At 44.4% G+C, this 18190-nt stretch overlaps 1 protein-coding gene across 1 annotated transcript in view; it reads right to left on the reverse strand.

Annotated features, from left to right (window-relative positions):
- Window positions 1-6666: 6666 nt before the first annotated feature.
- Window positions 6667-18190, reverse strand: part of LOC126516650 (DNA (cytosine-5)-methyltransferase 3C-like) — a 362078-nt gene continuing 350554 nt past the window's right edge. Inside the window, exon 16 of the mRNA XM_072285857.1 lies at window positions 6667-7816. Coding sequence (XP_072141958.1) covers window positions 7648-7816 — 169 coding nt within the window. The 3' untranslated portion in view covers window positions 6667-7647. The remainder of the gene's footprint in view (window positions 7817-18190) is intronic.

An 18190-nucleotide genomic window follows, 5' to 3' on the forward strand; every position in this document is an offset into this window, starting at 1 on the left:
TTGATCGGGAAATTCGAGCGCTTCAATGGCAGCGAGCCCGAGGTTATCTTCACACCTTCAGGACAGGCGAAGATATCGTTAAATTTCTGATTTTGAACGAGTGCGTGAAGAAGTGTCAGCCGGAATACATGTCAACTGGGACTTGTGGCCGAAGAAGTTGGTCACGTTGCTCCCGTCTAAAGACGCGAGTGTTTTGGAACACCTGCTCTATGAGCAAAATCGGGACTACGATGACGCTAAGAAGCATTTGCTGAGGCATGCTGTACTGCGAAGGCCGAGTTGATAGCGACAATGCCGAGCTTGTAGAGGACAGACCGCCTATTGAGATGGCTACTAGCTCAGGATGCGTAGGAAATGCTGTGGTGTCACTGGTGCACACGCTCTGTGACGAGCGCAAACACAATAGTGTTTCGCCTTTAAGAGGAAGCTTTAGCTCGGGTGATCCTATCTAAATACATGTAAAAGGATAATTCGTTTTTCTCGGCAACCGGTGCACCAAGTTTGACGAGGTTTATTGCATTTAAAAGAACAACTTAAAATCTAGTGACTGTTGGTTTCGAATATTCGAGTTAGGTTTACAACTTGTAAGTGCAAGTTTACATCAAGTTTACAACTCATCAAGTCAAGTTTACAACTCTGTAACTCAAGAACAAAAAATGATAATACAATTATGTGAATTGCATCTAATAGTACATCCAAAGCGGACAAAATTGATATGTCACACATGAATATAAAAAAATTTGGTAATATGGAAACACAGCTTTTGCAGAACTCTTGTAACCAAAGTAACAAATTCACGTAAGATGTAAAATGACATATCGAATTTGTCCGCTCTGAATGATGTAATGGATGCCGTCTACAGAACCGCAATATGTGTTCTTGATGCAGAGCGATGAATTTGTAAACTTTGTGCTTCTATGTTTTTCAAACAGCCGAATATTTGAAAATTTTTTAAACAAAATTCACGGCCTAAATCGAAATTCCGCTTAGAACAGTCACTAGAATTTAGCTTTCTCTATCAAATGCAACAAATTTCATTAAAATCGGTCGAGGGGTTATCTCGGAATAACGTTTTTGCGTTTTACATGTATTTGAATAGGCCGCGTCGGAGTTGGGCCCGAGCTAAAGCAGTGGCCCACTGCGAAGGCCAAGATGAGAGTAACAAAGCTAGCCTTGATGGAGCTAGTTCAGATAGCGCTGAGGGGGCTGTGGTGCTAGAAGTTCACGCACACAATTACAAGCGCGAAGAGTAGTGTCGCCATTTAGCAAGGCTGTTTTGGAAGCAGAGGTCGACTTCGAAGGCCAGCGAGAAGTTTTGCATGCTGTCGAGGGCAATGATAGAGCTAGGCCAGCTGAAGGTAGACATTATGATGAGCTAGCTGGCTGAATGGCCAAATGTGGTCATGTCCTATTACAAAAGCAGACGCACTATGGAACCCAACTAGGCAGCCCAAATGCAAGCGCGTGTGCCCATGGCGCGGGACCTGCGAAGCATGCCATACAGAAAAGGCGCAGGCCCAGGTTCAGAATAGACATGACGCTCGTCGGGGCAGAAGGGACTTCACAGAAAATCAGACGCCGCGAATTCTGTTTGCTATCAGGCATGTCAAGGCATCGTAAGTGGAGGATCATAGCGAAGCGTCCGGTATGCTCGAAAGTCTGCTACAATGGCCGCTCCCTTCCTGGGGGAAAGAAAGGTGATTGCTTAGTGGAGAAAGAGAAAGTGTGCACGCGGGTCCGTGAGTGCGCCACTCTCCCAGAATTTGGAGGCCGCGTGTGGAAGGTCACAGCTGCTTCAGGCAACTCAGTCTTGTTCTTCTCTCGCGATTGGATATTGTACAGACTCACAAATCGTCGACCCACTCAAGCACGCCTGAAAGGGTGTTTTTGCACATGCCGAGCGATACGTGGTACTTTGAAAGCCCTTATGTTACTTAGAATTTTAGTATCCATTTTTCGTCTTCCTCGGAATGAAGTTGAGTCGCGTGTTGAGCGTATGAAAGCGTGAGATGTCAAGAAGAACGCGTTGTTTTATGGTCTGGTCCTTTGTTTTCGGAAGATGCATGCATTTTTTTTTTCTTTCTTGGTCGTTTTTTTACTGAGACCTGATTGCTGAGTGTTTGGGTAAAGAAAGAGTCAGTGTTTCTCTTTGTTTCTTGTATTTACTCATACGTAGGCTAGGAAGAGCCTAAATGCTTAATTTTTATTGCGACTTGATTCATGTATCGTATGCTTTAGCTGTAAATGTCAGTGTAGAATTTAGATTCGCTTTTGTTTTTATGTCATTCGCGTAAGTTTGACTATTTCTTTCTTACTTTAGTTAGAACCTTTTTGTGCTTTAAAGATGTGGTACTCGTTTTGTCGACTACATATACAAAGCATTAAGCGGAGAGGTACTTCGGTTAGCGCATACCGTTGTCGGATGTGATTCCGTACTTTTGCGAAGTGGCGCGCAAGCGCACAGATTAGCAGCGCTCCGCCTATGCGTCATGGCTTTCGGGGGCCAAATTAAGTCACCTTCGGCAACCGTGGTCTTTATCAACCTCCCTTAATTACAGTCAAGGATTGCTTACGAGACAATTCTCATTTTATTAGCTCTGTCACGCGTTGACAATTAAGGAAAGGTCAGTAGAGTGTTTTAGTTGAGCGTCCTTATGGTATGCTCCGCTCCGAGTCGCCCCGCTAAAGCCACAGCAGAGCGGCGGGCTATTTTCACGCTTTAGTTACACGTTTAGCGGAGCGGCCATTTCGTAGTAGCAGCGCCGTCTGGCCAAATTCAGGGTAATGAAAGAAAATAAAAACGCCCATTGATCACTTTTATAAAGTAAAACGTACATATATAACTTATTTGTCCATGAAGCATCTTCAAGGTGCGCTTCTAATGCGTTACCGGCCCATTTTATCTAGTGAAAAAAAAGCGCCCTCTTGGGGAACGCCACGTGATAGCCAGCGAGCTTGCTTTCTGCATCCAATCCAATCCTTTCTGACGCCAATGCTAACCAACGTGCTGCGCAGCCCGCTCCGCTCAGGCAGCTTGCAAGCCATGGAGGAAGGAAACTCAGAGGCCGTGACGTCACTCTTTGTGAAGCGAAAGTGAAGCCGGAAGTTGGCGTTGCTCATGGCGTTGCTCCGCCTATCGGGCCAGCTCTCCTCTCTTGTTTACATTTCCCGCGAAACCACGCCGCGCTGCGCGCAACCTTGCTGCTCGGACCCGCGCGCTCCGCAGCAATACTAAACAATCGTTAGCACATTAGCAAGATTCCGCCAAAGGGCAAAATTTCCCGCGGATATTCCTTCGTCCGTTGCCATTACCGTGGCGCGGTACACTGCGTACAGCGTTGCATGCGCGTTCATTTCACGAACTTTAGTTCCTCCTGTCCCACCTGGCCACAGCAACATCCGGTAGAGCACGGTCCAGATAACGCAGCGCCACAAAACACAGAGACCAACGCAAACCTGCCCGCACGGCGCCTTTGCCACGGTACGACACCTACGGAGCAACACGTGTGAGCGCACAGAAACATAACAAAGCCGCCATTGTGGCCCGAAAGGCGGGGCCGCTACAGCAAAGAAATAAAAAAACTGCAAAAAAGAGGAGAACCTACTACGTCATTTGCTCCACACTTTTCTCCTAGCACGCGGAGGGGGCAAGGCCTCTCCTCAGTTTCCTTCCCCTATGTTGCAAGCGGACCGTGTTTGTCGCTCCGCTAGCCCGCTTGCGGCTAAGCGGAGGGCACATGCGCATTCGCGCTTCCGCTTCGCTTAGCTGCTGAGCGGAGCGTAAAAACGGCAAACTAAAACACTCTAGTATCTCAAATTTTCTTTCAGATACGTATCTCGTGTTGCTCGGAGACTTTTTCTTTTCGTTTAGCATAGCCAGGTTTCAGAAAGTGTTTTTCTTATTGAGTTTGGTCTGGCGGTTCGAAACGCATTCTCAGGGTGCTTGCTTTGGCCGGAATGCTTGGCGTTTTGATTCTCGGTCGTTCCAGTGGACCTTCTACGGGGCCGAGCAGCAGGGAAGGCCGCCGGCGAAAAAAAAAAAGCAGGAAAGCCAATTCATACAATCTATCAACGACGTCTCTCAACTAGCGCATTCAATCGTCCGAGCCGCGTCGGACAGCTCAACTTCTGGATGCATTGTCTGGCGGCGGGGGTGCTGTTGTGCCACACTGCGCGCCTACATCAAGGCAACGGGTGCTCCCCCTCGCCACCTCGTTCTTTGGCAGTGGTTGCCCTTGGTGACAACCGGCAATGTTCCAGGGAACAGCCGATACCTTTCGGTGGGTCGAATTGAGTTGTCCGGGGGCACAGAGTACCATGACGAATCCACTGACAGCCTTGAGAATTCCACCGAACTGCTGACCCCTGCCGTGAAGACCGGTTGTATGCAGCTTGAACTTCTCTACTGAAGAAATAGGAAAGCGACGCGGATGACGTCAGCAGCGGTCCAGCCTCGTTCCTGCCAACGATGGGAACAAAGGGATTTAAGGCCGAGCCAGCCCATTGTTAGAAGAGAGAGTCGCCACCAGCCGCCCAGTCGGTCTGGTGCGCTCTTCGGCACCGCTACTTGTACGCTATTGCCTGGTATATGTACATATTGCATAAAGCTTTTCGTCTCCTTCTCGTCGGCTCCAAGAGTCCGTCTCTCGTCTATGACCCGGAGTCGCAATACCCCCGACTTCTGGCAACGGTTGGTTTGTCTGAGGAGGCGTTCTAAATTGTAGAAACGGCAGAGAATTTATGTCTTCATTGCGCAGACCAATTTGAAGGAACGCCTATTATACATCTGCTGCCATAGCAACCTCGTGTCGTCGGAAGCGCAATAGAAGTGTAGCGACGTCTAGGTTTAAGCTCAGGCTGGATTCCACATTTGAATGCGAATCATTCTTTGTTAATTTGAGGCAATTCCTATCTATCTATCTATCTATCTATCTATCTATCTATCTATCTATCTATCTATCTATCTATCTATCTATCTATCTATCTATCTATCTATCCTACTACGCCGGCGGGGCTAGAGGTGCCTACCAACTTGAGCTGTTGAGTATATGCTCATGTTCGCGGCGTGGCCGCGGCATAGTCGTCATTCGAGCTCCGTCATCGGGCTCTCGCCTCTGATTCTCGCGCACTGCCTACGCCAAGCCAGATCCGGCTGTGCCGGCTGCGAAGCACCCGGCATAGTCCCTGCTTCCGCACGAAGAGCGAATTCAAAACATATTTCCCACCCCGTCCACGACAACCGGCTCCTGGCGCTCACAAAACAGTTCTTGGAAGAGCGCAGCTTCGTCGAGAAATGCGTGAACTTGTACATAGCGTTCCTCAGAGGTTTTCTCGCGCAGCTCGAGGATGGCGTACGACGGAGGTAGATGCATAGAAAGGGAAACGTGTTGGCAATGATCGAGCAGCTATGCAAGCCCACGTTCTTTCTGACCCTCAGCGTGCCCGATGTCTACAATGAGCGCTTGCTCGAAATCATTGAGAGTCAAAGGACCGGTCGAGGCGCGCCGCAGCAGGGATGACGCCACTTGCAAAATACTTCACATGCCTTCCATTCCCACAATACGTGAAATCTTCATAAGTGCTGTTAACGACTTTGCGACACGTTCATGCGAGGACGCTTCGAAAACGATACGAATCTTTGTATTTGCCCGCTCTGTTTTGATCACCGCTCGATGAGGCATAAAGTATACTCGAAGTATACGCGGGAAACTTGAAGTAAAGAGTTTCGGGAGAGCCTTCTAGATATTTGCTGATGGTGGTGTCGTACTTTTCCAAGAGCAGAGTTTTTTTTACCTTACGCATCGAGCAGCCCAGTCAATTTGTCGCAACCGAGAAGTTGTCTGCTAGGTCTACAGTTTTCTTTCGAAAGAAGGCCACTTGATAGCGACCGTCCTTTCTAGTTAGGTTTCTCTAAAATTCTTGTAGCGTCTGGTATAACACGCACTCTTCCTCATCTACGATACCGAGACTCTCCAAGGCCAAAAAGCGTGTCATTGCTTCCGAAGCAGTATTCTCTACCCCACAGGTTCGCAGTACAATGACGCTAGAGCAGTGGCTGCTTTTGCCTGGGAAAGCAAGTGGCCCTTGCACAGTCCACCCTTGTTTAGTCTGTACTGTTTTAAGTTTGTTCCACATGGTCTTAAGACCCCTGCCACGTGTTGCCAATAATAGTCGAAACCCACAAGGCCAATGCCGAGTTTCCATTATCTCCTTGTAAAGAAAGAGCTCATATATCTAACCCAATGTCTTCATCTTCGTTATCACGTTATCATTTGGCATGGGAATCTGCTCCTTAGAGATAAGTTTTGCTTCGAGAGCTTCAATTTCAATGGGCTGATCTATCTTTTCAGCAAAGAACACGCGAACTCTTCTCATCGCCTTCCGCGTCTCCTGTCCTCTAAAAATTCCTACAGTCACTGTTAATTCTTGCTGCTGTGAATTTGTTAAATTCTTCCTTGGTTGTTTATTTGCTATCAATACAGCTCTTAAAGGAGCCTTTACAAGACACTCCTCCACTGCTATTACTCATGGTTCCACCTTGGCCAATATTATGTTCGCTCTTATCGACTGTCTCCATGTGCTATAGAGGCCGACGGGCCTGGCAAACTTCCTTGGCCATCGCCGAGTGTAAGAAATATGGAAGTCAATAAATATGTATGTTTTTTTTTATTTCAGAACAAAATTTGTCGTGTAATATCTAGCCACGCAGTTACACGCCGAAATGTCTTCAAGGTGAAGACGGGTAATATTTTAATGAAAATACGTCTATACTGGCTGTCAAGGCATTTGTGGCATGACTTTTATACCTACAGTGTGAAACACAAACACATATAATCTTTTCTACCCACAACTATTGCATATATGAACTTGAAGACTTGCATGGACACTTGCACATGAACACTTGATAGCAAGGCTCTTGAGGTGTGCACAGTGCTCACTTGAGTGCCAAACGTTTTTCTGACAATCCCAGAAGTCTACAGACAATGGGAATAGCAACATCAAAATAACTTACATGGGAATGTGATCGAAATGTGTCTTAACAAAATCTGGAAATAAAAATTAAGGAACAGCAAGGCACACGTTTTCGCAGTTACACAGCAAAACATCTTCAGGACGGAGATCAGTAATACTTTATGGTAAACGCAGTTGTATTCGCTTTCAATAGCATTTGTGGCATGGCTTTTATGCCTACAGTATAAAACACAAATATATAATCTTTTCTATCCTGAACTAAACATGAACATATAAGTAGACTCTTCTAATTTGCACAATGCTTACTAAAGTGCAAAGCGTTCTTCTGCGAATCCCAGAACGCTAGAGATAGTGGGAATAACAAAACAAAATAGCTTACATGCGAATGTAATTACAGCATGTCCAAACAAACACGAAGGAACAGAAAGATATGGGTTTTTGTAGCTACAATCACTTATACCGCCTCAAGTGTTGAAAGCTTGCAAGATTTTGTCCAAGGAAAATCAAAATAGCCAAAGAATGTACCACCACCTTCAAACGGCGAGTGTGTAGACTCTTAAGACTAGGCACTAGGCGCACATGATTTACTAGAAAGTTCCTCCCCCAATTGGAACACCTCATGTGCTCTGCAGGATGTTCCAAATAGAGGAAGTTCCGATGGAAGTTTTTCCGGGATTAGGTGGCCGTCGTGTGCGCAGCATCCTGCGAGTGTCGGAAGAACGATCGCAGAGGCCGCAAGATGTGACAAATGACCGGCACGCTCCAGGCCTTCCCCAGCAGCTGCTGCCGCTTGCCCAGAGAAATGTTGCCCACGTCGGTGTAATGACTTGGAAATCCAAACAGCCTGCGCATGGGAAATGGAAGGTGAGGCAGCTGAGTGGCAGCAGTCTACAAATGACTCTTTTATAAGGTAAACAAACAACTGTAAATAAAAGCAGAAGAGGCGCACAGTCTAAAACAATGCCAGGTGATGCACCAGCCAAGCCATCATGCAAAGTCAGATCTGTATAAAACGTAGCATGCATATGACAGACGCAAGATTACGTTGAGCAAATATGTCTAGCAGTCACGATCACTCGCATTCTCTCATCGCGCGCACCATAAAACGTGCGATATAGAAGACACTCCTTCGTGGCACAGTCTTGGAACTTTGGAACTCAGTCAGCCATAATGCCAGCGGCCAGTGGACGGAAGTGAAATAGGAAGCGGTATACGCGGCAAAAACGCATTTCAATCAGTAAAGTAACAAAAAAAAATATCACCAGAGACACTTAAGACTGCTTACGTGTTGGAATGCGAAAACATTACAATCGCTTAGGTGAAACGTTTTCGATTGATGTTTTCGGCATGCATTAAAGTTCTTTGTGCAGAATCAAAGTGTTTGTTTGCGTATACGTTATCCACAGACCGAAAAAAATTGAACCATTTGATTTTTTTTTTTTTGTGTTCCCTTGCTTCGTTTTCTGAGGCATGCTTCTGTGGGCGACTACGTTTCACAGCTGTCGCTGAGGTAGACGCTTCGGAGAGCATTCTAGTTGATACAGCACCGATGAAATCCGAAGGCAGCGACGTGACGTGTGCAAGGACGCAGCCACCATCGCGTCGGGAAGCGTGCTAGTCTCGAACCCCGGAAGCCCGGGTTCGATTCCCACCAAGACCGAAATGTACCAAATTTCAGATCGTTGATCGTACCACATGTACGATCAATACTCGAATGCACATGTGTATGTTGCGACTCTTAAACCTCGACTCTTAAACCTCGTTTCGATTCCATTTCTGTCATTAGCTTTCCACAGTTGGTCAAAAATTGATGGACTTTCCACACATACGGCTGTCTCTCACGCGACCTCAAGAAAGCTGCATCTGGTGCAACCTCTACACACTGTTTATGCATGATTAGGCTGAACAAAAGAAAAAAGTTATTTCCAATTCTACAGCTTTTTCGCTAGTAGAACTGAGCTATTCGACATATTTCTCGAGTTGCACCCACTTCACGTGTCTGTCAGGCGACGTCAAAATAAAAAAAAAGCCACGCAAACTCACCACGTCACAGTGACGTACGCAATAGAGATTTATTCATGTGCAGAACAAAACTTAATTTGTTTTTTCCGGAACACCCTGAGAGTGCACCATTCCGAAAGCAAGATGGCTGCCCGTCGATTGTTCTGGCACTGGCTACTCAGAGCTGCCGGCGACAATAGATTTCTCTGCGTATACATTCGGCTTTCGTTAATTCTACTTCGGTTAGTTCCATCTTTTGGTTAATTCGATCCCGACCGAAGGTTCCGGCCGGCGCCCATGCATTTCTATGAGCCCAACCTTTCTTTATTTCTATTCTGAAATTCGCCTTCACCAGATAATTCGACCAAAGCAGTCAGCACATACGCGCATCATTATAAGCACCCCGACAGCGACTTAATTTAGTGGCAGCTTTGGTCTCGGCGGAGCTTAGGAGACAGTGAATGCTTTGAACACACATCATTTCGTCGAAAACACCTATTTTATGCCCACCCTAGGAGGATTTTCAAGCGATAACTGTAGCCCACGATGTCCCATTATTTACCTCATTCTAGCGTGTGTACTAGAAGGGAAACTTGGACGAGTTGGTGGTAACTCATGTTTTGACAAGTAACAGCGCCAAACTGACAAGGACTTAGGCAAAGAAGAGCACGCGCTTCATTCTTTATTTTTTGAAGAAAATTGGACCCAAAATTGCCAGCGCGGTGCGGTGCGACCGAACACGAAACTAAAACCGACTTAGCAGCGGGCGTATGTTGTACCGCATAACCTTGGTGTACTGGGGTGAAGATAACTTTTAAACACTTTGTGGCGAAGCTCACATTAACAAGCCGGCCACTACTGTACAACAATTTTTCTAGCTAAACATAGGTTGCGCGTTAGATTTCTCCTTGTTTTAGCAGCTTTATTGACGTTATTATGTTACTCTTCTGCTTTGGACACATAGAAAGTGGGTGTGCGTTCGATTCGGAGGCGTGTTAGAATAGGCAAATAATGTCAAATCAATCAGCGGTGGGATTTTGCTTTTTTTCTGTATCTCTTTTAATTCGACCCGCAGAATGATTCGATCAATTTTGCCGGCCCCATCAGGGTCAAAATAAGGGATAACGGAAGTCGACTGTTATAAAATATATTCAGTGATAGTTTTACGTTGTCTAGCCCTTGCTGCAGGTAAGCGAAATCGCTCTGCTAACTCTTCTTCGCTGATGACGCGTCTTAGCGTACGTTTAACTGCCCGTTGCACACCGTCGCGATTTTCGACCAGCCACCACAAGCTAAGCAAAACTAAGCAGGCCAATCACAGACGCCGGCACCTCTATCTCAATCCATTTACTTGCTTTTACTGCGCTACCTCAGCTTTATTGATACACTCGCCACTTCTGCGACCTCCTAGTCTCTCCTCAACCAATGATGTAATAATAACCACTCAAGGCAGGCAATGCTATTCGCTTTGAGAGAAAAATAAGTATGACCTCCTATAAGCGAGGAAAGCGTCTCACTGGGCTGTTGAAACAACGGTGCAGGGCACCGCCATAAGCGTGCCTCCGCAGTACGTACGTCTGACGAGAAGAGCGTGGAATAAACTAAGAATGAAATATCTTCACCCCCCTTATACGGCGCCAGGTTCAAGCAGTTTATTTCGTTAAATATTTGGATAGCATTCGAAAGCTAACGATGAATTCAGCGGCCATATTATTTATGTCAGGATTCTTTCAATGCGCATACCATTCTTTGCCTACTTGAGGCGTGTTTAGCTTATCTGTCTACCTAGCCTCTAATGCCGACCCAGTGGCCCAGGTTCTCGACGTGTTTGCACCACTAGGTATGTGCTTCTGGTAGTGATGGTATCGCGCTCGTTTCATTGTCGTCATACCAGCTTAGTCTCCTTACTCTCGTCATGCCGTCGTCATCACGCCGTCGCAAAGTCGTCGTCAAGCCGTTGTCACCACGCTGTAATTTTATCAGCACGATCGTCGTTGTGCCGTCGTCATACCGCCTTCCATCGATGTCGATCTTTCTTCATAACTGTATATAATCGTGCTGTCGTTATTGAGTCGTTATACGTCGCCGTTGTCATGCCGTCTTACCCGTCGTGGTGGCGTAGTCGCTGTGGCGTTGCGCTGTAAGCCCGAGAGCACGAGATCGAATCCAAGCCGCGGTGGCCGCATACCGATGGGGCCGAAAGGAACAAACGCCCGTGTACCGGGCATTGGCTGCACATTAACGAACGACACATGTTCGAGATTATCCCGAATGGTCTCACTACGGCATGCCTCATAACCAAAGCATGGTTCTGGCACGTAAAACGGCAGAATTTATTTGTTTTATTCTATCAAACTGTCAGTCGCTATGACGCCTCTATTGTCTGACTGTCGTCATCATGCCATCGTGCTCTTGCCGTTATCGTCACTCCAGCCTTGTCATCCGAGTATCGTCATGTAGTCGTCGTCATACAGCTTTTGTGATATAGTCATAGTCACACCATTGTCATACACGCTCGTCGTGATCCAATTCTCCTAATACCTTTGTCATACCATCGTTGCCACAGTCGTCGTCATCTATTTGTTGTCATACCTTACTCGAGGTACCGTGGCGTTCGTTCGTCGGATCGCCATCATTTTACCTTCGGCATCCGATCCTCATCATGCAGCCGCCGTCAATCCACCGTAGTCATGCTGTCCTTTCACCATCGCCATCATGTAAGTATAGTCATCCCATTGTCGTCGTCATACCACTTTCGTCGACCAATCAACGTCACTTCTTTGTAATTCTATCGTAATCAGGCTGTCGTCATTCAATCGTGATTATGCAGTCGCTGTCACGCCATCGTCATCATTGCGGCGTCGCCACACGGGCGATATCATGCATTTGTTGTCATACAGTCATTGTCATGCCAACCTGATCATGCCATCATTGTCATTCCAGCTTCTTCATCCGGTTCTGATCATACTGCAGTTTTCACGACATCGACACGTTGTCGTCGTAATACCACTATCATTACTTAAGAATCGACGTGTCATTGTCGGCATGTTGTCATCGTTACACGTCTTTGTCATTGCAGTGAAATCATTCCTTCTTCGTCATCCCGTCCTCACTGCTTCGGCGTCATGTAATCGGCGTCATGCCTCCATGCTCATGGGCGACCTTGGCAAGCGAGTGGCATAGCAGAGTCGGACAATTTCGGAGTATGCGGCGTATAACCGAAACGAGAAAAGCTTCAGAATTACCACTAAACGTGTAAAATATCGTTATTATGGAGTATGCCCTGTCGCTACGTTGCTCGATTGCTATTCGCATTACCACCGGCAGTCATGGCGAGATGTCTTATGCCGTAACTTTTTTTTCATCCTCGTTTAATAATTTCTTATCCGTTTCTGAAAAGGCAGTCTGTGACGGAGTGTATTTTTAATTAACTTGAAGCGAAATGTTTCGGTACTACAACACCGTTCTGTGAAAAAAATTGTCGGCGGGAAGAAACTTGAGTTTCTTTTTTTTTTTTTTTATTCGCTAAGATTCAAAGACTTCAATATGACCAAAGTATACGAAAATGATTACCGAAGCGAAGAGCTGTGCAACTTATGTATTGTAACGGGACAAAGCAGCAGCTTCGTGACAATAGTCGGAAGAGAAGACGACGGAATCAAGAAGGCCAGCAGCCTCTTAAGAAGGGCAGGTAAATAAATCCTAATAGCCAGCTTTCATTTTCATTACTGAATGAACAATAAACCACCAGCCTTTGTTCTCGCCGCTGTACCTGCGCTTACTTCGGGGCTCGCACTAGGCCAGTATTGCGACTCGTCCGTCTGATGCCGCCGATGTTCATAGAGACGCCAGTCGAATTCACCTAGGCGCCGTTCCAACGTTTTAACAATGAACAATAGGTGGTAGCCTACACCATCTGTTTAACTGACCCTGAGCGTAACTACATTGTAACGGAGCAAGAGTGCTTCGCAGGGATCTTTGCCATTCAGAATGTTCGCACGCAATTATAAGGCAGCCGATGCTCAATTGTCACCAATCATCATCATTCGCTCTGTTGGCTCACCATATGATACGTGACCCATCCTGCCTTCTACGGTTGCAAGAATATGAATTTCAGTTGTGTTACAGGACTGGCGGTCGTCACGCTGACAGTCTTTTTCCACCAACTGAGGGCGACGACAATATCTTAGACAAAAAAAAAAGGATGTCCGACGATTACCATACTCTCTTAATGCAAAATTTGAGCGCTGGTTTATACGTGTTTTCATTTCGCGATATATTAGGGCGAAGAATTTGAGACCGAAATCACCGCAGCGACTGGCAATGGGCATGTGCCGTCAGCGCCTTCGCAGAGGGAGGGGTAGAATGGGAACGCTGGCGTGATGAGCGGCATCGGAGCCAGCTGTGGAAGAAGACGACGACGAAAGCGCGAGCATTGGCACGAACGCGAAGCCGACGCTCAACCCAGGAACGGGCGCTTAAGAGTTGCGCTCTGAAATCTAGCCGTTCTCGACGTTATGGTTACCGACGTGCCCACATTTCGCGCACAGCAACCCAGTCCATTATCTCCGCTTTCGAAGTGCCTCATCAACGCTCCTTCTTGGGACATGAGCGACATCTTTACAGGCGGAATTATTACGGAGGAACGCAACCGTCTGCTTATTTATTTATTAAGGCAAAAGCCTTAAGCGGCTCGTTGCAACGGCTCATACCCAAAAAAAGGACAGCGTCTAGTCCAGTGAAACAAAAGATATCATCATCAGGAATGGCTCATATCCCGTAATCAAGCAAACATGCAACGGTTGAAAATGAATGAAAAGCGAAAGAAAGAAACAAGGAAAGAAAGAACAAAACAAGAAATAAATAAAGAACATTTAGGCTGTTATTAAGTGCTCACATGTGTCGTTGAAGAGGTCGACCTACAGTGACATACGTTAACTTCACACTGCAGCTCTTGAAGTCTGAGCGCAACTTATTGCATCACCGCACGAATAGCAGGCTTTCGCCTTCACGTGTTACAGGAGTGTAACATGCTGCCAAACGTTTTTTTTATTTATTTCCATACCGTGAGGGCAGATATGGCGTCACAGAAGGGAACAAGTACGTTACACGTATTTTAATACGTGCTGCTGACACATGCTGCAGTTAATACTAATGCAACTAATACGATTTGAAATTAAAAAAGGGGGCAAGGACCACTACAAAACCATTAGCAAAGTGAAACATCAAGTAAACAGGAAAGGGCAATACAACTAGTTAAGGAAATAAAAATACCTGAATATAATTTTCCAGTGCACTTTTAAATAAAGGTAGGTCGGAATGACAGTGGAAGCGAGTAACGTGTTCCATTCTTGCCGGTTAATAGAATGAATGGAAGAAATAACTGATTCGTTTTGGAAAAAGGAAGGTGAACTTCATGCCGGTGATCTGTACGCTCTTCCACCTGAACGCATTGGTTGCGGTTGTTTAGATAAGTTGCAACCCGGTAATTAATAATTCTGATAAGTCAATCAACTAAAGCTTCGCAATTAGTTTATCGTGTGGAACTTCATCAAATGTTTTGCCCTTACCTAGAAATATGACATCAATTTGCCTGTTTGTATCTAGACAACCCTCAAAGGTGTGAACTCTAGTAACCAATTGTGTTGTAGTAGAAAATCGTTTTCGAAATCAATGTTGATGATCTGTTAAAACTGAGTGTTCTTCTAAGAATTTGTTTATTTGTGACCTGATTGAACCTCACTGAGTGAAACCAGTGTGTCATTATAGAACACACTAGATTTACGATGATAATTACTTAAAATGGAACTAGCGAAACGATTTTGAACTGATTGTAACCTGTTAATAAAATATTCATAGCTTGGAGTCCATACAATGGACGCATATTCAATTTTACGCCGGGTAAGTGTTTTATATTGTGCAAGAGTTCTAGTGACCATGGTGCCTTAGAGAAATTGCGTTTGATGTAACCTCGAGCTTTAATAGTAGTGTTTAAGACAAAATTATTGTGAATATCCCAAGAGAAGTCAGAACTTATGTGGATGCCTAAGTACTTGTATGATGTAACCTGTTCTAGTGTTTGTCTATCAATATTATCAGACGCGCTTTTATGAGAAACCTTGTTAGACACCCTTGGAAGTTTACATTTGTTTATATTTACCTGTATTTACCATTCCTCACATTAATTGGACACGTTATCAAGATCATATTGCAAAAGTGCGCTATCGGAAGTGTAAAAAGTCGCCCTGTAAATCGCACACTCAACAGCAAGCAACCTGACGGATGAAATAATGCCACGTGGCAAATCATTCATGTAAATGAGGAACAAAAAAAATGCCGAGAACAGAACCTTGCGGAACTCCGGAAATAACGGGACTTAATGATGAATCCGAATCGTTTGCAATCACAAATCGAAATGGATTACCAAAAAATTCTATGCAAGAATTTTCTATTCAAGCAAGAATATGGGGCCCCAGGTAAAGTCTGCGATGCTTGAAACAGAAGAGCTGATGAGGAACCATGGCAAACGCTTTGCGTAAATCCACAAGGATACAGTCGCTATCGAAACTTCTACCTAATGCAGCAAAAAGTGAATTTGTAAATGCAGTAAGCTGAGTCCACGCTGAAAAGGTGTAAAACATGATTTGTTTTCCAAAACCGTCGTTAGTTCAGAAGAAATAATATGCCCAAGTAATTTGAAATGTACACTAGCCAAGGATATCGGCCTATATTTAGGTGGGGGACTGGCATCCCCGGACTTAAACACTGGCACAACCTAACCCACCTTCCAGTCATTCAAGTCAACCATTCGCGTCAACAAGCGATAGTTTTCTTTTTTGTGTGTGATACCGATAATATTCCAGAATATCTTCATAATTTAAAGTAACAACGATGTCAGTGTCATATAGTAAAAAATCTGCTTGGCGTCATCAGCTGCATTCTTGTATAAGTGAACAGCGTGTAGATAACCTGAGATTTCCGGAATGCATTTTTTTTCTCCCTGAGAAAGAATCCTTTCTCTTATTTAAAAAGCCTTTTAACGAAGCGTTAAAGCATGGGGAGCGATGACTGCAGGGCATCAACCGTCGTGGTATATCTACATCTGTATTAATCAATTTGGTTTCTCACATTATATTTGAAAAGGTTCCAATTACCTTCCTGAGGTAACTCATTAAAGTTCAGCATGTACATGTCTAAAATTGTTTCTACTTCCCGTTTATTCAAGTAAAATATCTTCTGTTATAGACTCGGGTGTACTTTCACTTGCGTTTTGATTGTTTACCTGTTTCTTTTATTTTAAATAAAACAGGACAATGATCACTTATACCTAGTAGCAAGGTTAAAAGTGAAACAATATGATGAGTCTGGTGAAGTTATTCCAAATGAAGCTTGCGCAAACATTCTCTGTGAATCATTTGCAAATAATTTTTCCACTGCATCGCACATTGATCTACCACACACAGAGCACTACAACTATCTCATTATGCAACCCATAGCTATTGACTTTGCAGGTATTGCTAGGCTGATTGATGATTTGCCTTTAAACTCAGCTCCCGGTTATGATACCATTAATAGTAAATTTTTGAAAAACACTAACACATACTGTTCTGTAAGACTTGCTAATATTTTCCAGCAATCAATAAACACTTGTACTCTGCCTGCTCAATGGAAAATAGGGAACGTGGTTCCGTTGCATAAGTCTGGCAACAAAAGCTCACCCCTGAATTACCGCCCGATTTCGCTTACCAGCACCTGTTGCAAACTTCTTGAACATGTTATATTTACTAATCTCGTTAACTTTCTTGACTCGAACACATTTTTTACCTCTGCTCAACATGGTTTTCGCAAAACATTCTCATGTGAAACCCAACTAATATCTTTCACTCATAGATTACACTGTATTTTAGACCGCGCCTCCTGTGCCGACTGTATATTTTGAGACTTTAGCAAAGCATTCGACAAGGTTTGCCACAAACTGCTCCTATTCAGGCTGAGTCTTTTAATCCTTGACAGTAACCTGCTGAAATGGATTGAGTGTTTTCTTACTAACCGTCATCAATTTGTTACTGCGAATAATTATGATTCATCATTGACTGAGGTTCGTTCTGGTGTGCCTCAGGGATCAGTACTAGGGCCCCTACTTTTCCTGATTTATATTAATGACCTACCTTCTTCATTGACATCTCATATTCACTTGTTTGCTGACGATTGTGTGATATATCGTGAAATAATTACTGACACTAATGCTCTTCAGTCTGACTTGGACTATGTGATTGATTGGCGTAACACTTGGCTCATGGAACTTAATATTAATAAATGTAAAGTTATGCACGTGCAGAGGAACACCAGTACTCTTCCTACTTACTATCTAGATAATATTCCTCTAGAACCCGTTAACTCATACAAATACTTAGGAGTTCATATAACAGCAAAACTAACCTGGAACATTCACACTCAGTACATAATAAGTAAAGCTAATAGCATGCTCGGTTACTTACGCCACAAGTTTTCGAAAGCACCACCATCCTTAAAATTACTACTTTACCAGTCATTACTGCGTCCTAAATTAGAATACGCTGCAGCTGTGTGGGACCCATACCATGAAAACCTTATTTCTTCACTCGAGCTTGTCCAATATAACTCAGTCCGATTCATATTTTCAAATTATAACCGTACCGCTAGCGTAACATCAATGAAAGACGATCTATCTCTTCCATCACTTGCATCTCGTAGAACAATAGCACGTTTGACACTGTTTCACAAATTTTATTACCATTCCTCCCTTCACAGTAACTTCATTTCTCAACCTCATTACCTATCGAGCCGCATCGATCATCACCATAAGGTCAGACTTCAAACAGGCAACACTAACACTTTCAGTCAATCTTTCTTTCCCAGATCATCACGGCAGTGGAACCACCTTCCCTGTGAAATTGTATCTATTGTCAACAACAAACTGTTTCGTAAGGCTTTAGCTAACATTGTATAATTAGGAATTATTAACATGTTATTTCATTTACTTGCCGTACTTACAAGCGACTAAGGACGACACTGGTTAACATTGTAATAACAGGAATTATCAAGATGCTACTTTTTTTACATTGTCTGTCGTACTTACAAATTTTGGGCAAGATATTCCATAGTATTGTATAATTAGTAATTACTAACACACTGTATTGTTTATTTTCCGTATTTTATTGTTATACTTCCCGTTTTC

Source organism: Dermacentor andersoni, chromosome 1 (assembly GCF_023375885.2).
Source record: "Dermacentor andersoni chromosome 1, qqDerAnde1_hic_scaffold, whole genome shotgun sequence".
In the NCBI taxonomy this organism is placed as follows: Eukaryota; Metazoa; Arthropoda; class Arachnida; order Ixodida; family Ixodidae; genus Dermacentor; species Dermacentor andersoni.